The sequence below is a fragment of the Anolis carolinensis genome, unplaced genomic scaffold (assembly GCF_035594765.1).
Source record: "Anolis carolinensis isolate JA03-04 unplaced genomic scaffold, rAnoCar3.1.pri scaffold_28, whole genome shotgun sequence".
Lineage (NCBI taxonomy): Eukaryota > Metazoa > Chordata > Lepidosauria > Squamata > Dactyloidae > Anolis > Anolis carolinensis.
In genome coordinates this window covers 20,054-44,981 of record NW_026943837.1, presented here as the reverse complement: position 1 = coordinate 44,981, position 24,928 = coordinate 20,054, and the positions used below count along the sequence as shown (strand labels likewise).

General features: G+C 43.2%; 1 protein-coding gene across 8 annotated transcripts in view; it reads left to right on the top strand.

Moving 5' to 3' along the window:
* The window catches only part of hspg2 (heparan sulfate proteoglycan 2), a gene marked incomplete at its 3' end in the record, with an annotated part of 196,940 nt that overhangs the window by 153,045 nt on the left and 18,967 nt on the right, over positions 1-24,928 (top strand). For 5 of the 8 annotated variants that reach the window (XM_062966741.1, XM_062966738.1, XM_062966739.1 and 2 more), the window contains 13 exon segments: positions 319-399; positions 3,906-4,041; positions 4,148-4,299; positions 15,235-15,373; positions 15,461-15,603; positions 15,701-15,833; positions 16,890-17,041; positions 21,067-21,196; positions 21,804-21,955; positions 22,048-22,189; positions 23,107-23,261; positions 23,356-23,494; positions 24,297-24,448. In XM_062966741.1, coding sequence (XP_062822811.1) covers positions 319-399; positions 3,906-4,041; positions 4,148-4,299; positions 15,235-15,373; positions 15,461-15,603; positions 15,701-15,833; positions 16,890-17,041; positions 21,067-21,196; positions 21,804-21,955; positions 22,048-22,189; positions 23,107-23,261; positions 23,356-23,494; positions 24,297-24,448 — 1,806 coding nt within the window. 8 annotated transcript variants of the gene reach the window in all.

Genomic DNA, 24,928 nt, shown 5'->3' with positions numbered 1-24,928 from the left:
CCGCCTTCCCTCCCTCCCTTCTTCCTCTTTTCTTCCCTTCTTACCTTTCCGTCCTTCTTTTCTCCCTCCATTCTTCGTCTTTCCTCCCTTCCTTCCTTCTTCCCTCCTTCCTTTCCTTCCTTCCTTCTTTCGTCTATGCCTATGTTCTTTCTTTCCTCCCTCCCTTTTTTCCTTCCTTCTTCCACTTCTCTTTTCTCCCTTCCTTCCTCCCTCCTTCCCTCCCTTCACTCCTTTCCTTTCCTTTCCTTCCTTCCTTCCTTCCTTCCTTCCTTCCTTCCTTCCTTCCTTCCTTCCTTCCTTCCCTCCTTCCTCGGCCAGGCTCTTCCTGTCTTTGGCTTCTTCCACGTCCAAGGGATCAGCCTTGAGACCCTCCAGCAGCGGATCCAGCAGATCCAGCAGGTATTCTCCTCGCTCTCTCTGCATCTTTTATCTCTCCCTCTCCGTCTTTTCCTCCTTCTGCGATTCTCCCAAAGTCTCCCCAAAGAGTATGTTTTTGCTCAGTGGTGCTTTAACATCCCAGTTATGTGTGTGTGTGTGTGTGTGTGTGTGTGTGTGTGTGTGTGTGTATTAAAAACTGTCAGCTGTTGTAATCTGTCTTGCATTTGTGCCACAGTCCTGGGAGAAATTGGGCATTTCATAGGCAGATAAGACAAAGAAAACAAGATAGATATGCTGGATTTCGTATCACAAAATCACAAGTCAAACTCTTCCCAAGTGTCTAGGACTGTGTGATGTATTTTCGGATGATGCACACAGATCCCAGCAGAGTGGCCTTTTGCAGTTGGCAGATCGTGATTTTGTCAATGTCTATTGTTTCCAAATGCCGGCTGAGATCTTTTGGCACGGCACCCAATGTGCCCATCACCACCGGGACCACCTGCACTGGTTTCTGCCAGAGTCTTTGAAGTTCAGTCTTGAGGTCCTGAGAGCGGCTGAGTTTTTCCTGTTGTTTTCGGTCAATGCAACTGTCACCTGGGATGGCGACATCAACGATCCAAACCTTTTTCTTTTCCACAACTGTGATGTCTGGTGTGTTGTGTTCCAGAACTTTTTCAGTCTGGATTCGGAAGTCCCACAGTATCTTTGCGTGCTCTTTTCCAATACTTTTGCAGGTTTGTGATCCCACCAGTTCTTTGCTGCTGGGAGGTGGTATTTGAGGCATAAGTTCCAATGAATCATTTGGGCCACATAGTTGTGCCTCTGTTTGTAGTCTGTCTGTGCGATTTTCTTACAGCAGCTGAGGATATGATCAATGATTTCATTGGTTTCCTTGCACAGTCTGCACTTTGGGTCATCAGCTGATTTTTCGATCTTGGCCTGAATTGCCTTTGTCCTGATGTCTTGCTCCTGGGCTGCAAGGATCAGGCCTTCTGTCTCCTTCTTCAGGGTCCCATTCGTGAGCCAGAGCCAGGTCTTCTCCTTATCAGCTTTTCCTTCAATTTTGTCAAGGAACTTTCCATGCAATGTTTTGTTGTGCCAGCTGTCAGCTCTAGTTTGTAGTGCGGGTTTCTTGTACCGGTTTTTTGTCTGCTGTGCTTTCAGGAGTTTCTGATTTTTGACTTCAATCAAAGCAGGTTCTTCACTTTGCTTGACATCTTCTGCCAGGGAATGTTCTTCTTCTTTGACTGCTTGTTTTACTTGTAAGAGTCCTCTGCCCCCAATCTTTATTATGATTATGATTATTTGATACACAACAAGATTAGTAAACAGCAAACAAGATCACTATGCCGGCTGTTGTATTGGATCACACGTTAGATAATACCTAATAATAATAATAATAATAATAATAATAATAATAATAATAGATTTTAATTATTATTCCAAATTATTGTTATTAATAATAATAATATTAATATTATTAGTACACAGCAAACAAGATCACTATGCTGGCTGTTGTTTTGGATCACATGTTGGATAATTGCTAATAATAGTAATAATAGTAATTATTATTATTAATTTTAAATAATTATTATTCTCAATTATTATTATTATTATTTCCCATATAATCTGTATTGTACAGTATATTGTATATACTGTACAGTCTCATCTTTTCCTGATCATGGTCTATGTTACCTACGACATTATTGACCCCAATTGGAAGCTGCTTTGATTTTACTGATTGTTATTTTAATTTAATTTTATTTTTGTGTAATAATGTGTTTTTTATATTGTTGTGTATTGTATGTCTGTATCTTTGTTGTAAGCCACCCTGAGTCCCTTCTAGGAGATAGGGCAGTATATAAATAAAGTATTATTTATTTATTATTTATTTCTTTATTATTTAATATTAATAAATAAAGTATTATTATTATTATTTTATTATGACACAGCAAACAAGATAGACATGCTGGATTTTGTATCACAAAATCACAAGTTGAACACTTCCCAAGTGTCTAGGACTGTGTGATGTATTATTATTATTATTATTATTATTATTATTATTATTATTATTTTATTATGACACAGCAAACAAGATAGACATGCTGGATTTCGTATCACAAAATCACAAGTCGAACACTTCCCAAGTGTCTAGGACTGTGTGATGTATTTTCGGATGATGCGCGCAGATCCCAGTAAGGTGGCCTTTTGCAGTTTGTCAATGTCTATTGTTTCCAAATGCTGGCTGAGATCTTTTGGCATGGCACCCAGAACATCTCAGCCGGCATTTGGAAATAATAGACATTGACATTATTATTATTGTTATTATTATTATTATTATTATTATTATTATTATTATTGAACGGGGCAATTTTAATCATCCATCCAACAATAATTTTTAATAATAATTTTTAATAATGAGGGATATAAATGTCGCAAATAAATAAATAATATAATATAATATAATAATAAAATAATACAATGAGTCCCCTTCGGGGTGAGAAGGGCGGGATATAAATGTCGTTAATACATACATAATATAATATAATAATATTGTAATAATAATATAATAATACTAATAGTATATAAGATTCCTCTCCCTGGAATGACTGTACAGTAGAGTCTCACTTATCCAACGTAAACGGGCTGGCAGAATGTTGGATAAGTGAATATGTTGGATAATAAGGAGGGATTAAGGAAAAGCCTATTAAACATCAAATTAGGTTATGATTTTACAAATGAAGCACCAAAACATCATGTTAGACAACAAATTTGGCAGAAAAAGTAGTTCAATACGCAGTAATGCTATGTAGTAATTACTGTATTTATGAATTTAGCACGATATATTGAAAACATTGACTACAAAAATGCGTTGGATAATTCAGAACGTTGGATAAGCGAGTGTTGGATAAGTGAGACTCTACTGTAAATAAATTTTTTTTCATGTCAGGAGCAACCGGAGTTGCTTCTGGAGTGAGAGAATTGGCCGTCTGCAAGGACGTTGCCCAGGGGACGCCCGGATGTTTTGATGTTTTTACCATCCTTGTGGGAGGCTTCTCTCATGTCCCCGCATGGAGCTGGAGCTGATAGAGGGAGCTCATCCACACTCTCCCCGGGTGGGATTCGAACCTGGCAGCTTTCAGGTCAGCAACCCAACCTTCAAGTCACTTAGTCCACTACGCCATCTGGGGGCTCCATGTAAATAATAATAATAATAATAATAATAATAATAATAACTGGCAGAAACCAGTGCGGGTGGTCCCGGTGGTGATGGGCACACCAAAAAATCTCAGCCGGCATTTGGAAACAATAGACTTTGACAAAATCACGATCTGCCAACTGCAAAAGGCCACCCGACTGGGATCTGCAGCATCATCCGAAAATACATCACACAGTCCTAGACACTTGGGAAGTGTTCGACTTGTGATTTTGTGAAACGTAATCCAGCATGTTTATCTTGTTTCCTGTTTCATACAATAATAATAATAATAATAATAATAATAATGTTTTGTCCCTTGTGTTCACAGTCGCGTGCAGAGAGGACGGACATTGCCACCCTGGTCATCCCTTCCATTACTGTTGCCGACGGAGGGGTCTACTTGTGTGTCGGGAGCAGCCCTGCCGGGGTCGGACGGGCCCGGATTGAGGTGGCAGTCCAACGAGGTAACAACAACAACATGTCATTCAATTTGACCGTAGTTCCGCAATCCCCCCAAAGACAATGTTTTCACTCACCCTTACGTTCTCCTTCCCTCCTTTCTTTGCGCAGTGGCCGGGATGTCGCCGACGGTCAAGATCGACTCTTCGTCCTCCTCGGTGGTGGAAGGGCAGACCCTGGACCTGAACTGCATTGTGTCCGGACAGAGCGCGGCCCCCGTCACCTGGTACCGGAGAGGGGCCGCCCTGCCCGCCAACCACCAGGTACACAACTACAAACCCCATCATCCCAAGAGATATCTATATATATAAAAGAGTGATGGCATCACGGCAATTCACAAAACAACAAAAGTACAGGCCCCCCAACCTCAAAATTTGACAACACAACCCATCATCCACGCCTCAAGGTTGATACAACAAAAAGAAAAGAAAAATAAAGTCCTAATTAGAGGGAGAGCAATAATTGTTTTTATCCAATTGCTGCCAGTTTAGAGGGCTAATCTCTGCCCACTTGGTTGCCTAGCAACCAAGGGACAGCCAGGTTTCAGTTCGGGGACAGGCAGATTTAGGCCTCACTTAGGCTTCTTCCACAGATTATCTAATTTGCACTGGATTATATGGCAGTGTAGACCCAAGGCCCTTCCACACAGCTCTATAACCCATTTATAATCTTACATTATCTGCTTTGCACTGGATTATCTTGACTCCACACTGCCATATCATCCACTTCAGTCTGCATTTTATACAGCTGTGAAGAAGGAGCCTCATATAATCCAGTTCTAAGCAGATAATATAAGATTAGAAATATACAGTAGAGTCTCACTTATCCAACGTAAACAGGCCGGCAGGATAAGTGAATATGTTGGATAATAAGAAGGGATTCAGGAAAAGCCAATTAAACATCAAATTAGGTAATCGTTATACAAATTAAGCACCAAAACATCATATTATACAACAAATTTGACAGAAAAAGTAGTTCCATGCGCAGTAATGCTATGTAGTAATTACAGTAGAGTCTCACTTATCCAACACTCGCTTATCCAACGTTCTGGATTATCCAACGCATTTTTGTAGTCAATGCTTTCAATATATCGTGATAATTTGGTGCTAAATTCATAAATACAGTAATTACTATATAGCATTACTGTGTACTGAACTACTTTTTCTGACAAATTTGTTGTCTAACATGATGTTTTGGTGCTTAATTTGTAAAATCATAACTTAATTTGATGTTTAATAGGGTTATCCTTAATTCCTCATTATCCAACATATTTGCTTATCCAACGTTCTGCCGGCCCGTTTATGTTGGATAAGTGAGACTCTACTGTACTGTATTTACAAATTTACCACTAAAATATCACAATGATTTTAAAACACTGACTACAAAAACATTGATTATGAAAAGGCAGACTGCGTTGGATAATCCAGAACAATGTATAAGCAAATGTTGGATAAGTGAGATTCTTCTTTAATATGAAATAATTACTGGGATAGAATAATGCAGAACAATATAATCTCTAAAACCAGGACAGTAAATAAACAGGGGAATTCCACACAGGAAACAATCAGGGCCAGCTAATACCTCCCAACAAAGTATTCCCATCATCAAAGTCTGGCAAATCCTGTTTTCTCAGGGCCACAGACAGTAGAAGCACATAAAATATCGCAAACAACACCACTCTGAAAACAAGGGAATTCCAAACAGGAAAGAATCAGGGCCAGCTAACACCTCCCAACAAAAAATTCACTCAGGGAGGAAACAGCCAGGCTTTAAAGCTGCAAGGCCATTACATCCTAATCATTTTCCTAATTGCAGCATTCATACTTGCCTCCAACAGGAAAAAAAAACCATTCAGAAATATTGTATATTCACGACCTTTAGGAAATAATATCCCCTGATGGCGCAGCGTGTTAAAGCGCTGAGCTGCTGAACTTCTGGACCGAAAGGCCACAGGTTTGAATTGGGGGAGCGGAGAGAGCCCCCACTGTTAGCCCCAGCTTCTGCCAACCCAGAAGTTCGAAAACATGCAAATGTGAGTGCATCAATAGGTACTGCTCCGGCGGGAAGGTAACGCCGCTCCATGCAGTCATCCCACATGACCTTGGAGGAGTCTACGGACAACGCCGGCTCTTCGGCTTAGAAATGGAGATGAGCACCAACCTCCAGAGTAAGACACAACTGGACTTAATCTCTGGGGAAAACCTTGACCCTTGACCTTAACTACCACCAATTCCTCAATACTTTATTTCCCAGAACACCAGACTTCGCCACAGCAACGCGTGGCCGGGCACAGCTAGTCTAGATATATAAAAGGATAAAGTTGCGGGCGCAGTGACTATAACAACAAAACTAAACATCCCAGAAATACGAAACTTGGCAACACAATGCAAAAGCCTTGCCTCCCGGTTACAACAACACAATCACACCACAAAACCACAATCCGGACCCACAAAACTCACAACAACACATCATGACTATAACAACACAACTAAACGCCCTAGAAATAAAAAACTTGGCAACACAACGCAAAAGCCTTGCCTCCCGGTTGTAACAACACAATCACACCACAAAACCACACTGGACCCACAAAACTCACAACAACGCATCGTGACTTTAACAACACAACTAAACGCCCCAGAAATACGAATCATGGCACACAACTAAATGCCCCAGAAATACAAAACTTGACAACACAACGCAAAAGCCTTGCCTCCTGGTTGTAACAACACAACCACACCACAAAACCACAATCCGGATGCACAAAACTCACAACAATGCATCGTGACTATAACAACACAACTAAACGCCCCAGAAATACGAAACTTGACAACACAACGCAAAAGACTTTCCTCCCGGTTGTAACAACACAACCACACCACAAAACCACAATCCAGACCCACAAAACTCACAACAACACATCGTGACTATAACAACACAACTAAACGCCCCAGAAATACAAAATTTGACAAAACAACGCAAAAGCCTTCCCTCCTGGTTGTAACAACACAATCACACCACAAAACCACAATCCAGACCCACAAAATTCACAACAACGCATCATGACTATAACAACACAACTAAATGCCCCAGAAATACGAAACTTGGCAAAACAACGCAAAAGCCTTGACTCCCGGTTGTAACAACACAATCACACCACAAAACAAAATCCGGACCCACAAAACTCACAACAATACATCGTGACTATAAAACCACAACTAAACGCCCAAGAAATACAAAACTTGCCACACAACTAAACGCCCCATAAATACAAAACTTGACAACACAATGCAAAAGCTTTGCCTCCTGATTGTAACAACACAACCACACCACAAAACCACAATCCGGACCCATAAAACTCACAACAACGCATCGTGACTATAAAAACACAACTAAACGCCCCATAAATACAAAATTTGACAACACAATGCAAAAGCCTTGCCTCCCGGTTGTAACAACACAACCACACCGCAAAACCATAATCTGGACCCAAAAAACTCACAACAACGCATTGTGACTATAATAACACAACTAAACCGGATGGCAATCTGTCTGAAAGGTTTGGGTGGGTTCTTCCTCCATGACAAAAAGAAAGAAAGGGGTTGGACTGGATGCAAACTACAAATTCCAGTACCCCATGGCATGGAGCATGTCAGACCCCTGGCAGCTGGGCACCAAGAACCATACACGGAGGCCAATCTCTATCTAATATCTTTATTAAGGAAATATATAAAAGCAATAAAAACAAGTGGAGAATATAGTCCAGAAGCAGACCTTTCAAATGAGGTCAAATATAGTCCAAAAATGTATTGTCCAATAAATGATATTAGAGTTCAAAGTTCTTAATCCAATACCGAAACACACACTATTGCCAAGCAATAGTGTGGGGAAATGTCAGAGTCTTTGAAGTCCAATGAAACTTGACAACAAGGCTGGAAATAGACTTGGTTCTTTGACAAGGTCCGTGACTAGAAACAAGGCAAACAGTGAATCTTGGAACAAGGTCCGTGGATAACAGCAAAGCAAGGCAGTACTTGAATTCTTGATCCGGGAAGCAAGGAACTGGGGTTACGAAGTCCACACACGATCTTACTCCTGAAGCAGCTCTGTTGACTCCGCAAAGAATCTCCCTCGTCAAACACCTATATTGGGTCTCGTTTTCCCGCCAACAATCTCTTTCCCTAGAGAACGAGAAGCGAAACCCAACTCTGTCCAGATGCAAGACTCCTTAGAATTTCCCAAGGGAAGCAGGCCTAATCAGCCTGTTGTTTGGCAGCGATCCGTAAACTCCTGCGATTTGCTTCTCTGACTCCTCTGTCTCTAGAGTAAGATTCCCTCCTGGGAAAGGGAGGCGAGGAATGCCCAAGGTCTGTTTTACTGAATTCTTGGGGACAAACATCAACATCCGGCAGGTGAAAGGACTCCGGCTCTTGTTGAACCGGGGAAAACCCCATGTTTTCATCTTCATCTGCCACGATAGCACTAGGAACAGGACTACAAGGCCCATGAGGCATCACAGTCCATGCATTTCAATTAAAGGTCTCTTCCTTCTCCCTTTCCCCGCCATCCAACCCATTGACCCAGTTCCATGGCTCCGCAGGCAGGAAAGGCTGGGACGAATAGAACGAAGGAAGGAGGAAGGGAAGGGAAGCGAAGGAACGCCAAGGACAAGAGCCCTCCCTCTCTGCCCGGAAGGCCAAGAGCAAAAGGGAGAGAAAGACCATTGATCCGGTTATATTTACCCTCCTTTCTGACCAGTGTGTTCTTATCAGCGAGCTCAGGATCGGAGCAGAGAAAGGGAACAGCATAGGAATAAAGGGAACAAGGAGAGCACCCACTCTATCTATCCATCCACTCATCTATCCATCCACTCACCCACTAATAATAAACACCTACACAGGCAAGAATCAGCCATGCACTGAGTCTACAAGGCCAGTCAGTGCTCATCCACCTCCACAATCCCTACATTCACACTTGGCCTCCAAAAAAACAATTACAATAATAACAATAACAACAACAACAATAAGAATCAACACCATCACAGGCAAGAAGCAGCCAGGCACTGAGGCTGAGAGGCCAGTCAGTGCTACACTGGGCCTCCAAAAAACAATACAGTAGCATCTAACTTATCCAGCCTTCATGACCTCTACAACAACAATAATAATAAACACCTACACAGGCAAAACAAAACAAAAAAAAGACTATTGTACCACAATAAGATGTAAACCGCACTCAGCAGAATCAGACGTCACGATTAACAACAAACCAAAGACAACAGGGATCTCAAGCAATTATCAATCAACACAAAAATTAAAGAAGGTAACAGACTTCAAATACTACTACTAATGTGAGTATAAAGAAGGGTGGAGGTCACAGCATAAATACAACCTAATGTAGACTGACCAACACCACCAGACTAAGCCACAGCAACGCGTGGCCGGGCACAGCTAGTATATATATAAAAGAGTGATGGCATCAGGGCAGCAGACAAAACAACAAAACTACAGGCCCCCCAACCTCAAAATTTGACAACACAACCCATCATTCACGGCTCTAGGTTGATACAACAAAAAGGAAAAGAAAAATAAAGTCCTAATTACAGGGAGAGGAATAATAGTTTTTATCCAATTGCTGCCAGTTTGAAGGCTAAGCTCCACCCATTTGGTCTCCTAGCAACCTACTCAGCCCAGGGGACAGGCACAGTTAGGCCTCACTTAGGCCTCTTCCACAGATTATCATATTTTAACTGGATTATATGGCAATGTAGACTCAAGGCCCTTCCACACAGCTATATAACCTATTTAGAGTCTTATATTATCTGCTTTGAACTGGATTATCTTGACTCCACACTGCCATATAATCCACTTCAGTGTGCATACTAAACATAAAGACATTCAATAACACCTCTACCTCAACCATTTCTCATCAACACCACAGCAACGCGTGGCCGGGCACAGCTAGTATATATATAAAAGGGTAATGAAATTTCGGCTAGGACAAAACAACAAAACTACTCATCCCAGAAACACTAAACTTGGCAGCACAACCCATCATCCACGCCTCAAGGTTGATACAACAAAAAGAAAAGAAAAATAAAGTCCTAATTAGAGGGAGAGCAATAATTGTTTTTATCCAATTGCTGCCAGTTAGAAGGCTAAGCTCCGCCCACTTGGTCTCCTAGCAACCCACTCAACCCAGGGGACAGGCAGAGTTAGGTCTCACTTAGGCCTCTTCCACACTGCCTATAAAATACAGATTATCTGATTTGAACTGGATTATATGGCAGTGTAGACTCAAGGCCCTTCCACACAGCTATATAACCCATTTATAATAATATATTATCTGCTTTGAACTGGATTATCTGGACTCCACACTGCCATATAATCCACTTCAGTGTGTATTTTATCCAGCTCATACTTCGCCACAGCAACGCATAGCCGGGCACATATATAGATGGAATCATAGAATCCTAGAGCTGGAAGGGAACCCAAAGGCCCTCCTATCCAACCCTGATAGATACATAGATAGATTGGTAGATAGATAGATAGACAGACAGATACATCTAGTCCAACTCAGATAGATAATAGATAGATAGACAGATAGATGGACAGATAGATACATAGATAGGTCTAACCCAACTCAGATAGATAGATAGATAGATAGATAGATAGATAGATAGATAGATAGATAGAATGATAGAATTATAGAATCCTAGAGCTAGAAGGGACCCCCAAGGGCCATCCAGTCCAACCCTGATAGATACATACATAGATATATCTAGCCCAACCCAGATAGATAGGTAGACCGATAGATAGATAGATAGATAGATAGATAGATAGATAGATAGATACATCTAGTCCAACTAAGATTGATAGATAGATAGATAGATAGATAGATAGATAGATAGATAGATTGATACATAGATAGATCTAACCCAACTCAGATAGACAGATAGATAGATAGATAGAATTATAGAATCCTAGAGCTAGAAGGGACCCCAAGGGCCATCCAGTCCAACTCCAGAAGATAGATAGATAGATAGATAGATAGATAGATAGATAGATAGATAGATAGATGATTGAATCATAGAATCCTAAAGACCCCAAAGGCCATCTAATCCAATCCTCTCGTAGATTGATAAATGGTCGAATCATAGAATCCCAGAGAGACAAGACACCCCAAAGGCCACCTAGTCCAACCCTATGATAGATAGATCAATTGATAGGTAGATTGATAGGTAGTTGGAAGAGACCACAAGGGCCATCCAGTCCAACTTCAGAAGATAGATAGATAGATAGATAGATAGATAGATAGATAGATAGATAGATAGATAGATAGATAGATAGAATGAATCATGGAATCCTAAAGAACCCAAAGGCCATCCAGCCCAACCTTATTATAGATAGATAGATAGATAGACAGACAGATGATGGAATCCTAGAGTTGCTAGGGACCCCAAGGGCCAACCAATCCAACCTTATTATAGGTAGGTAGATAGATAAGCAGACAGACAGACAGAAGGACAGATAATAGAATCCTAGAGTTGGTAGAGACCCCAAAGGCCATCTAGTCCAATGCTATGGTAAATAGATTGATTGATTGATAGATAGATGATTGAATCCTAGCATTGGAGACCCCAAGAGTCATCCAGACTAACACTATGGTAGATGGATTGGTGGATGGATGGATGGATTGGTGGATGGATAGATGGATGGATGGATGGATGGATGGATTGGTGGATGGATAGATGGATTGGTGGATGGATGGATTGGTGGATGGATGGATGGATGGATGGATGGATGGATGGATGGATGGATGGATGGTGGATGGATAGATGGATGGATGGATGGATGGATTGGTGGATGGATGGATGGATGGATGGATTGGTGGATGGATAGATGGATGGATGGATGGATTGGTGGATGGATAGATGGATGGATGGATGGATGGATGGATGGATGGATGGATGGATTGGTGGATGGATAGATGGATGGATGGATGGATTGGTGGATGGATGGATGGATGGATGGATGGATGGATGGATGGATTGGTGGATGGATAGATGGATGGATGGATGGATGGATGGATTGGTGGATGGATAGATGGATTGGTGGATGGATGGATTGGTGGATGGATGGATGGATGGATGGATGGATGGATGGATGGATGGATGGTGGATGGATAGATGGATGGATGGATGGATGGATGGATTGGTGGATGGATGGATGGATGGATGGATTGGTGGATGGATAGATGGATGGATGGATGGATTGGTGGATGGATAGATGGATGGATGGATGGATGGATGGATGGATGGATTGGTGGATGGATAGATGGATGGATGGATGGATTGGTGGATGGATGGATGGATGGATGGATGGATGGATTGGTGGATGGATAGATGGATGGATGGATGGATGGATTGGTGGATGGATGGATGGATGGATGGATTGGTGGATGGATAGATGGATGGATGGATGAATGGATGGATTGGTGGATGGATAGATGGATGGATGGATGGATTGGTGGATGGATAGATGGATGGATGGATGGATGGATGGATGGATGGATGGATTGGTGGATGGATAGATGGATGGATGGATGGATTGGTGGATGGATGGATGGATGGATGGATGGATTGGTGGATGGATAGATGGATGGATGGATGGATGGATGGATTGGTGGATGGATGGATGGATGGATGGATGGATTGGTGGATGGATAGATGGATGGATGGATGGATGGATGGATGGATTGGTGGATGGATGGATGGATGGATGGATGGATTGGTGGATGGATAGATGGATGGATGGATGGATGGATGGATGGATGGATGGATGGATTGGTGGATGGATAGATGGATGGATGGATGGATTGGTGGATGGATGGATGGATGGATGGATGGATGGATGGATGGATGGATGGATTGGTGGATGGATAGATGGATGGATGGATGGATGGATTGGTGGATGGATGGATGGATGGATGGATGGATTGGTGGATGGATAGATGGATGGATGGATGGATGGATGGATGGATTGGTGGATGGATAGATGGATGGATGGATGGATGGATTGGTGGATGGATAGATGGATGGATGGATGGATGGATGGATGGATGGATTGGTGGATGGATAGATGGATGGATGGATGGATTGGTGGGTGGATGGATGGATGGATGGATGGATGGATGGATGGATGGATGGATTGGTGGATGGATAGATGGATGGATGGATGGATGGATGGATGGATTGGTGGATGGATAGATGGATGGATGGATGGATGGATTGGTGGATGGATGGATGGATGGATGGATGGATTGGTTGATGGATAGATGGATGGATGGATGGATGGATTGGTGGATGGATAGATGGATGGATGGATGGATTGGTGGATGGATAGATGGATGGATGGATGGATGGATGGATGGATTGGTGGATGGATAGATGGATGGATGGATGGATTGGTGGATGGATGGATGGATGGATGGATGGATGGATGGATGGATGGATGGATGGATTGGTGGATGGATAGATGGATGGATGGATGGATGGATTGGTGGATGGATGGATGGATGGATGGATGGATTGGTGGATGGATGGATGGATGGATGGATTGGTGGATGGATGGATTGGTGGATGGATAGATGGATGGATGGATGGATTGGTGGATGGATGGATGGATGGATGGATGGATGGATGGATGGATGGATTGGTGGATGGATAGATGGATGGATGGATGGATTGGTGGATGGATGGATGGATGGATTGGTGGATGGATAGATGGATGGATGGATGGATGGATTGGTGGATGGATGGATGGATGGATGGATGGATTGGTGGATGGATAGATGGATGGATGGATGGATGGATGGATTGGTGGATGGATGGATGGATGGATGGATGGATGGATTGGTGGATGGATAGATGGATGGATGGATGGATGGATGGATGGATGGATTGGTGGATGGATAGATGGATGGATGGATGGATTGGTGGATGGATGGATGGATGGATGGATGGATGGATGGATGGATGGATTGGTGGATGGATAGATGGATGGATGGATGGATGGATTGGTGGATGGATGGATGGATGGATGGATGGATGGATGGATTGGTGGATGGATAGATGGATGGATGGATGGATGGATGGATTGGTGGATGGATAGATGGATGGATGGATGGATTGGTGGATGGATAGATGGATGGATGGATGGATGGATGGATGGATGGATGGATTGGTGGATGGATAGATGGATGGATGGATGGATTGGTGGATGGATGGATGGATGGATGGATGGATGGATGGATGGATTGGTGGATGGATAGATGGATGGATGGATGGATGGATGGATGGATGGATGGATTGGTGGATGGATAGATGGATGGATGGATGGATGGATTGGTGGATGGATGGATGGATGGATGGATGGATGGATTGGTTGATGGATAGATGGATGGATGGATGGATGGATGGATTGGTGGATGGATAGATGGATGGATGGATGGATTGGTGGATGGATAGATGGATGGATGGATGGATGGATGGATGGATGGATGGATTGGTGGATGGATAGATGGATGGATGGATGGATTGGTGGATGGATGGATGGATGGATGGATGGATGGATGGATGGATTGGTGGATGGATAGATGGATGGATGGATGGATGGATTGGTGGATGGATGGATGGATGGATGGATGGATGGATTGGTGGATGGATGGATGGATGGATTGGTGGATGGATGGATTGGTGGATGGATAGATGGATGGATGGATGGATTGGTGGATGGATGGATTGGTGGATGGATGGATGGATTGGTGGATGGATGGATGGATTGGTGGATGGATGGATGGATGGATGGATGGATTGGTGGATGGATGGATTGGTGGATGGATGGATTGGTGGATGGATGGATTGGTGGATGGATGGATGCATGGATTGGTGGATGGATGGATTGGTGGATGGATGGATGGATGGATGGATTGGTGGATGGATGGATGATCAAATCCTGAAATTGGTATAAACCTCAAAGGTCATCCAGTCCAACCCTATGGTAGGTAGGTAGGTAGATAGGTAGATGATTGAATCATGGAATCCTAGTTGATAGAGACTCTAAAGGCCATCTAGTCCAACCCTCAGATAGATGCATGGAGACCACAATGTCCAAACATGGTCTCCTTCTCCCACATGCTTCCAGGTCTATGGCCCCGTCCTGAGGATCGTGGAAGTCTCTGCCTCAGACTCGGGCGAATACGTCTGCCGCGTCAGCAACGGAGCGGGCCCCAAGGAGGCCTCGATCACTGTAATTGTGCATCACGGAGGCTCTTCCGCACACGGTAAGGAGGAGGAGCAGGCGTTTGTGGTGGGACTCCATTTGCGGGTTCCTGAGAAGCGGGTCTTGATCCTTCTCCCCTTCTGAGCAGGCAACCCTCCTGTCAGGATTGAATCTGCTTCGCCGTCCATCACCGAAGGGCAGGCCTTGGACCTGAACTGCCTGGTGGCCGGCCAGTCACGGCCCAGGGTCGTCTGGTACAAGCGCGGCGGGTCGCTCTCGCCCAATCACAAGGTATGGACGCCCACCACGATCCCCTTTTGCCCCTACGTTGGGAAGAAACTGCCACCTGGTTGCCTTTGGCTCAGCCGACACTTCGCCACTGTTTCAGATTTCAGGCTCTCACCTGCGGATCCCTGGGGCCACGGCGGCCGACTCGGGAGAATATGTGTGCCGGGCAAGTGGAGCCGACAGCGTGGTTCAAGAGGCCTCCATTGTGGTCACCATCTACAGCACTTCCCAAAGTGAGCTGGACATTTTCTATTATTATTACTATTATTATTATTATTATTATTAATTCCTAATTATAATTATTATTAACTAATTATTATTATCTATAGCACTTCCCAAATTGAACTGGACATTTTGTTATTATTATTAATTCCATTTTATAATTACAGTAGAGTCTCACTTACCCAAGACTCACTTATCCAACGTTCTGGATTATCCAACACATTTTTGTAGTCAATGTTTTCAATATATCGTGATATTTCGGTGCTAAATTCGTAAATACAGTAATTACTACATAACATTACTGCGTATTGAACTGCTTTTTCTGTCAAATTTGTTGTAAAACATGATGTTTTGGTGCTTAATTTGTAAAATCATAACCTAATTGGATGTTTAGTAGGCTTTTCCTTAATCCCTCCTTATTATCCAAGATATTCGCTTATCCAAGGTTCTGCCGGCCCTTTTAGCTTGGATAAGTGAGACTCTACTGTAGTAGCAACAATAATAGAGAAAAATAATAAATGCAATAATAATAATAATAATAATATCAGAGTGAAATAATAAATGTATTAATAATAATAATAATAATAATAATAATAATAATAATAATAATAAAGTAAAATAAATGTAATAGTAGCAACAATAATAGAGAAAAATAATAAATGTAATAATACCAATAATAATAGAGAAAAATAATAAATGTACCACATATTCTCGAGTATAAGCTGACCCAAATATAAACCAACCAGCACCCTCACCCAAGTATAAGCCGAGAAGGGTTTTTTCAGTCCTAAAAAAAGGGCTGAAAAACTAGGCTTATAGTCGAGTATATACAGTAATTGATAATAACAACAACAAGAGCAATACGAGACGTCCAGCTCACTTTGGGAAATCTTATAGATAATAATAATAATAATTAATAATGATAATAATTATTGCATAGTGTTATTCTTAGGTGTGGAAATGTCTGCTTTCTGTGCAAAATAACCAGAGGTGTTGGCCTGGGATGTAAATAGGCCTGGTTTGCGTTAACTACTGTTTGGATAAATATGTCTCGCCTGTCTTTCCAGCCTCGGGTGTCACTCCTCCGCTGCGGATCGAGTCCTCCTCGCCGTCCGTCATGGAAGGCCAGGCCCTGGAGCTCAATTGCGTGGTGGCCGGGCGGGCGGAGGCCACTGTCACGTGGTACAAGCGCGGAGGAGCCCTCCCTCCTGGGCACCAGGTACGCAACCCTCCGGGAAAAGGGCATACTCACTACGTATATAATGCCATAAAATAATATAATAATACTAATAATGCTGATATATAAGATTCCTCTCCCTTCTTGTTGCCTCAGCCCCATTCTTAACCATGAGTCATTTGTACGAGGGCTATCCAGAAAGTAGATTACGTTTTGGAATTAAAAATGAACAAAGTACAGGAGAAAACATTTACCATATGCATAGCGGTGAATGAGCTTGGCAACTCCTTCCCCATAAAACTCTGCCGCTTGCGTCCTCAAAAAGTATAGGAGAAAACATTTACCATATGCAGTTGAAAGCCACACCCAAATATCACTTTTCAACATAGTCGCCATTCAAATCTAGGCACTTATCATAGCGATGGATGAGCTTGGCAACTCCTTCCCCACAAAACTCTGCCGCTTGCACCCTCAAAAAGTATAGGAAAAAACATTTACCATATGCAGTTGAAAGCCACACCCAAATACCACTTCTCAACATAATCGCCATTCAAATCTAGGCACTTATCATAGCGGTGAATGAGCTTGGCAACTCCTTTCCCACAAAACTCTGCCGCTTGCGTCCTCAAAAAGTACAGGAGAAAACATTTACCATATGCAGTTGAAAGCCACACCCAAATACCACTTCTCAGCATAGTCGCCATTCAAATCTAGGCACTTACCATAGCGATGGATGATCTCGGCAACTCCTTCCACACAAAACTCTGCCACTTGCACCCTCAAAAAATATAGGAGAAAACATTTACCATATGCAGTTGAAAGCCACACCCAAATACCACTTCTCAACATAGTCGCCATTCAAATCTAGGCATTTCTCATAGCGATGAATAAGCTTGGCAACTCCTTCCCCACAAAACTCTGTCGCTTGCGTCCTCAATCAGCCGGTCACCCCTTCCCGCAGCTGCGCATTGTTGCCAAAACACTGTGTTGAGGACGCAAGCGGCAGAGTTTTGTGGGGAAGGAGTTGCCAAGCTCATTCATCGCTATAAATGCCTAGATTTGAATGGCGACTATGTTGAGAAGTGGTATTTGGGTGTGGCTTTCAACTGCATAGGGTAGATGTTTTCTCCTATATTTCGTTCATTTTTAATTCCAAAACGTAATCTACTTTCTGGATTAGCCCTCGTAAGTCGGGTATTTGTAACTCGGGGACTACCTACATATATATATATGTGTGTGTGTGTGTGTGTGTATAAATAATATAATACTAATAGTATAAAATACAATATACTAATACTGCAGAGTCTCGCTTATCCGAAATAAACTAGCGGGCAGAATGTCGGATAAGGGAAACTGCCAGATAACAGGGCGGGTTCTCGCTTGCCCGCCCTCTGTCCCTCGCTCACTCACCCAGCCAGGTCCCGGCAGCACCAGGACCCAGCCGAGTGAGTGTGTGAGTGAATGAGGGAGGGCCTTTGCCACCCTCCTTCACTTGCCCACACTCCATCCCTTGCTCATTCACCCAACTGGGACACGGCAGCACCAGGAACCAGCCTGGTGAGTGAGTGAGGGATGGAGAGCGGCCCTGGGCATCAAGATGTCGGATAATACGGTGTGTCGGATTAGAGGAAGTCGGATAAGCGGGACTCTACTGTACTAATAGCAATGATATGTTCGTAACCTGGCAACTGCCTACGTACATAAAAATTGTAATATAATACTGATAATATCTAATTGAATACTAACACAAATAATATGTGATATAATAATGTAATACTAATAGAAATAATGTGATTCAATAATAATACATAATATAATAATACTAATCTATATATATAAAAGAGTGATGGCATCACGGCGACTCACAAAACAACAAAAGTACAGGCCCCGCAACCTCGAAATTTGACAACACAACCCATCATCCATGCCTCCAGGTTGATACAACAAAAAGAAAAGAAAAACAAAGTCCTAATTAGAGGGAGAGCAATAATTTTTTTATCCAATTGCTGCCAGTTTAGAGGGCTAATCTCTGCCCACTTCGTCTCCTAGCAACCAACTCCTAGCAAGCCAAGGGACATCCAGGGTTCAGTTAGGGGACAGGCAGACTTAGGCTATCTAATTTGCACTGGATTATATGGCAGTGTAGACTCATGGCCCTTCCACACAGCTATATAACCCATTTATAATCTTATATTATCTGCTTTGCACTGGATTATCTTGACTCCACACTGCCATATAATCCACTTCAGTGTGCATTTTATACAGCTGTGAAGAAGGGGCCTCATATAATCCAGTTCTAAGCAGATAATATAAGATTATCAATAAACAGTAGACTCTCACTTATCCAACATAAACAGGCCGGCAGGATAAGTGAATATGTTGGATAATAAGAAGGGATTCAGGAAAAGCCAATTAAACATCAAATTAGGTAATCATTATACAAATTAAGCACCAAAGCATCATATACAACAAATTTGACAGAAAAAGTAGTTCCATGCGCAGTAATGCTATGTAGTAATTACAGTAGAGTCTCACTTATCCAACACTCGCTTATCCAATGTTCTGGATTATCCAATGCATTTTTGTAGTCAATGTTTTCAATATATCGTGATATTTTGGTGCTAAATTCATAAATACAGTAATTACTACTTAGCATTACTGTGTATTGAACTACTTTTTCTGCCAAATTTGTTGTCTAACATGATGTTTTGGTGCTTCTTTTGTAAATCATAACCTAATTTGATGTTTAATAGGCTTTTCCTTAATGCCTCCTTATTATCCAACATATTCGCTTATCCAATATTCTGCCAGCCCGTTTATGTTGGATAAGTGAGACTCTACTATACTGTATTTACAAATTTACCACTAAAATATCACAATGAATTTAAAACACTGACTACAAAAACATTGATTATGAAATGGCAGACTGCGTTGGATAATCCAGAACATTGTATAAGTGAATGTTGGATAAGTGAGATTCTACTTTAATATGAAATAATTACTGGGATAGAATAATGCAGAACAATATAATCTCTAAAACCAGGACAGTAAATAAACAGGGGAATTCCACACAGGAAACAATCAGGGCCAGCTAACACCTCCCAACAAAGTATTCCCATCATCAAAGTCTGGCAAATCCTCTGTTTTCTCAGGGCCACAGACAGTAGAAGCACATAAAATATCGCAAACAACGCCACTCTGAAAACAAGGGAATTCCAGACAGGAAACAATCAGGGCCAGATAACACCTCCCAACAAAAAATTCACTCAGGGAGGAAACAGCCAGGCTTTAAAGCTGCAAGGCCATTACATCCTAATCATTTTTCATAATTGCAGCATTCATACTTGCCTCCAACAGACAAAAAAAAAAAAACAATCAGAAATATTGTATATTCACAACCTTTAGGAAATAATATCCCCTGATGGCGCAGCGTGTTAAAGCGAAAGGACCGAAAGGCCGCAGGTTTGAATTGGGGGAGCGGAGAGAGCCCCCACTGTTAGCCCCAGCTTCTGCCAACCCAGAAGTTCAAAAACATGCAAATGTGAGTGCATCAATAGGTACTGCTCCGGCGGGAAAGTAACGCCGCTCCATGCAGTCATCCCACATGACCTTGGAGGAGTCTACGGACAACACCGGCTCTTCTGCTTAGAAATGGAGATGAGCACCAACCCCCAGAATCAGACATGCCTGGGCTTAATGTCAGGGGAAAACGTTTACCCTTTTCCTTAACTACCACCAATTCCTCAATACTTTATTTCCCATAACACCAGACTTCGCCACAGCAACGCGTGGCCGGGCACAGCTAGTAATATATAATATGATTCCTCTCCTCTGATATAATAATGTAATACTACTAATATTAATTCTATATAATCTCAAGATTTCTCTTGCTTCCTGTTGTCTCAGCCCCGTTATTAACTGTGCAAGTCGGGTGTTTGTAACTCAGGGACGGCCTGTATGTAATGATCATAACAGGGCCGTACCTGAGAACTTTAATGCGAGTATTCTCCAATTGATAAGCAGTGACATCCTCAAAGGTTCCTTTGTCAATTCCGTCTTGGCCACAGGTCTCTGGCTCCCGCCTCCGCATCCCGCAGGCCTCCCTCTCGGACTCGGGCGAGTACATCTGCCGCGTGAGCATGGACTCCATCGTCCGGGAAACTTCCGTCCTGGTCTCCACCGCTGGTTCATCACCCGGTGAGCCTTGCCCCGAAACACAACCTTCCAGAAACTGGTTGTCCCACTCCTGTTAGGGATTCTTCTTCTTCTTCAGAAGAGGAAGGGGAGCAGAAAAGTGTTCAGGAATTAGAGGGGCAGTTGGAATGTGAGGAGGAGATTTTGCAAGTACCCACATTTCAGGAACGGCGAAAGGAAACAGAGCAGAGATGTCTTTCAGCTAGAATAGCTGCCAGAAATGCAGCTGAGTAATTAGGAACTGCCCTAGCAGCTGTGAGGGGACTCAGGGCTATAAAGCAGAAGCAGGTGCAGCCAGCTCTTGCTGGTAACAAACTTACTCTAATGCCTAAGCCTTTGCTCCCCTTGTGCCTGCTCTGAGTCTGCATCTGGATTTATTGCTGTTTCTTTGATTTGGGAATTTATCAAAGACTAAGAACTGTGTTTTCCCTAAGACCTTCTTGCTTTCTTTTGCATTATTCCACTGAGTGTGCTGTTCTTTATGCTTTGCTGAAGTAAAGCAGTTTTCATTTACTTACCACAGTGTTTTAAGGCTGTTCTTGAAAGGCAAAACAGGACAGCTCCCTTGACTCAGCTGTTTCTCTCTCCTTCTCGTTTTCTCTGCCTCCAGCCTTGAGCATCACTCCTTCCCTGCGGATTGAGTCCTCCTCCCCGCACGTGGCCGAAGGGAAGACCCTGGAGCTGGACTGCCTCACCGCCCGCAACGAGCAGGCCTCCATCTCATGGTTCCGGCGAGGGGCACCCCTGCCCACCCACCACCAGGTACGGGAATACGGTGAACTGAGCGAGCCTTGGATTTAAAGTCCGACGGATAAGGTTTCGGTGTCGTAACCAAAGTGATGTCCCATCTCCAGGCCTTTGGGTCCCGCCTGCGTTTGGTCCGTGTCACTGCGGCCGATTCGGGGGAATACGTTTGCCGCGTCTCCTTCGATACCATGGGCACTCAGGAAGCCTCCGTGTTTGTCACCATCCATCACGACGGTGCCGATGCTTTCCGTAAGTTGCTTGCTCGCCTCTTGTTTGAAGGTTTGAAGACTGTGTTGCACCTCAGCACTGGTTCATCTCGCTCTTAACACACACTCCACCACAGCAGGCTAGGTTTAAACAGTGTATTGATAAAAGATAGCAAAGTCTGAATTAAAAGCAGTAAAGAAGGCAAACATCCAAATGCAAAGGCAGTCAGTAAAAGCAATATTCAAATGCAAAGGCAGTCAGTCAAAAACAAATAAAGTTTTATTATTATATATTATTATTATATTATTATAAAAGGCTATAATCCAGAGGTAAAAGCAATTTTCAGAATATAGTCCCAAGTCTCTGATATAGGAAATTATTCCTGAAAACAAGGCGTGAACTTCAGCGTAAAATCCAAAACACGGCTTCCAGGCATGAATATAAACGAGACTCCTTAGACAAGGCAGGAGATGTGCTTCCAAAAATCAACGTTGCTTTGTCTGAAATCTTCCCCTGTCTCTCCCATATTTACCCATGTTTACAAGCCAAAAAGGCATTTCTCTGGCCTTGAGTTCCCACTCGTTTGTTAGCGATTCTAAGGGAACATCTGGGACGATGAACCTTTAACCTTAACCTCATATCTCTGTCTAAGGAAGACTCCTCTGAGTCACTGCCAGAAACACCTGGAACTTGTTGATGTTCGAACTCCTGGGAAAGGTCATCCTTATCATTAGTTTCTGTTTCCTCGCTAGCCTGCGGCCTCTCTGACAATTCAACATTTCCAGCATCAGAACCTTCAAGATTTCTCTCTTTAGCATTGCTTTGGTCAGCCTGCATAAACCCAAATCCCCCTTCATCATCAAACTGAACCACAACAGACTGAATTCTTGCAAGGGGGGAAGAGAGACCAATTGTACCATTTCTTTGAAATGTTTCCTTCCTTTTTGTGGGCCTCGCAGCGTCCGGAGTGACTCCGCCGGTGCGGATCGAGTCCTCCTCGACTTCTCCAGCCGAGGGCCACACGTTGGACCTGAAGTGCATCGTGGCTGGGCCCCTTTTGCAGTCCAGGGTGACGTGGTTCAAGCGGGGTGGGCCTCTTCCTGCCAGCCACCAGGTAAGGACCCCCCTCGGCCACAACAAAGAGTGGGAAGAGGCTCTCAACCCCGGCTCCTGGACTCAACCCTACCGATTGCCCCTCGCCACCACAGGTCTCGGGCTCCTTGCTGCGCATCCCACAGGCCTCGGCGGCCGACTCCGGGGAATACGTTTGCCATGTCAGCAATGGCATGGTCACCCATGAGGCCTCCCTGATCGTCACCATCCAGAGCGGGACGGACTCCTCCTACTGTAAGTCCCTGCTCCATAGGAAAGGTTTGGTGTGGGGAGAACAGTACAATATTAGTATTATTATCATCATTGTTATAAGGAGAGGACTCCTTTATGTTATTGTTATTATTGTTATTATATGGAGGGACTTCCCTGTCCCCTGAACTCCTCTTATATTATTATTATTATTATATGGAGGGACTCCCCTTTACCCCAGAATCTCCTATATTATTGTTATTTTTGTTATTATATTTAGGGACTCCCCTGTCCCCTAAACTCCTCTTATATTGTTATTATTGTTATTATATAGCGACACTTTCCTGTTCCTGAACTCTTATATTATTATTATTGTATGACACAGCAAACAAGATAGACATGCTGGATTTCGTTTCACAAAATCACAAGTCGAACCCTTCCCAAGTGTATAGGACTGTGTGATGTATTTTCGGATGATGCGCGCAGATCCCAGTCGGGTGGCCTTTTGTAGTTGGCAGATCGTAATTTTGTCAGTGTCTATTGTTTCCAAATAATATATATAGATTATTATTATTATCAGTATTAGTTCAGTGTTCCAACCACTACTCCATCATGGCGGTCTCCTGAACTCAGTTGCTGTTGTTGTTGTTGTTGTTGTTGTTCCCCTTTCATCTAGTAGAGTAAAAAAGTATCTCAGCAGGAACAGTTCCAGACTTTTCATGGATGGGTATCCCAGGGTTTGGGAGTGAAAAGTTTTGGGTATGACCAGTAGGAACACCTTTTCCCGTTCCCATTTAATACCTCTGTCTCCCCACCTCTTTCTTTCTCTTTCCTCCATCCCTCCCAGCGGTGGGCGTCACCCCGCCGATCCGCATCGAGACCTCCTCGGCCTCCGTCGTGGAAGGCCAGACTCTGGACCTGAACTGCCTGGTGTCCGGTCAGTCCCAGGCCAGGACCCGGTGGTACAAGCGAGGGGGCGCCCTGCCGGTCAACAGCCAGGTGAGTGGGTGTTGCACCCCAAGGCAGCGTGACCACTTGAAAACCAGACAAGAGCCAATATAACACACTATATCTTTATTAAAGCTATTATAAATCCAAAGGAAGTTAGGTATAGAGTCTGAGTAAGGAGTAGTTCTTTTTTGAAAGTCAATGGTGGTTCCAAATGGGTAAAGGGAAAGGTCCGATATTATAATCCACAATGAGAACCCGATAGCTCTCCAAAGAAATCAAAGTGTCCATGAGCTGAAACAGAGAAACAAGGCTGGCAGAAACAGAGTTCAATCCACTGGAAATACTTCATAGCAATTAAGGCAACAAGGTTGTCCAGGCTGAGGCAAACTTGAAACAGGAACAAGGAAAACAACTGAAGTAAAGTCAAGGTCTACTCGAGAGTCGCGGCACGGTACGGCCTGACTGGAACTGGAAAAAACTTGGCTTGTAAACAAACAAGAGCTGGAGACAGAGAAAACATCTTTCCAA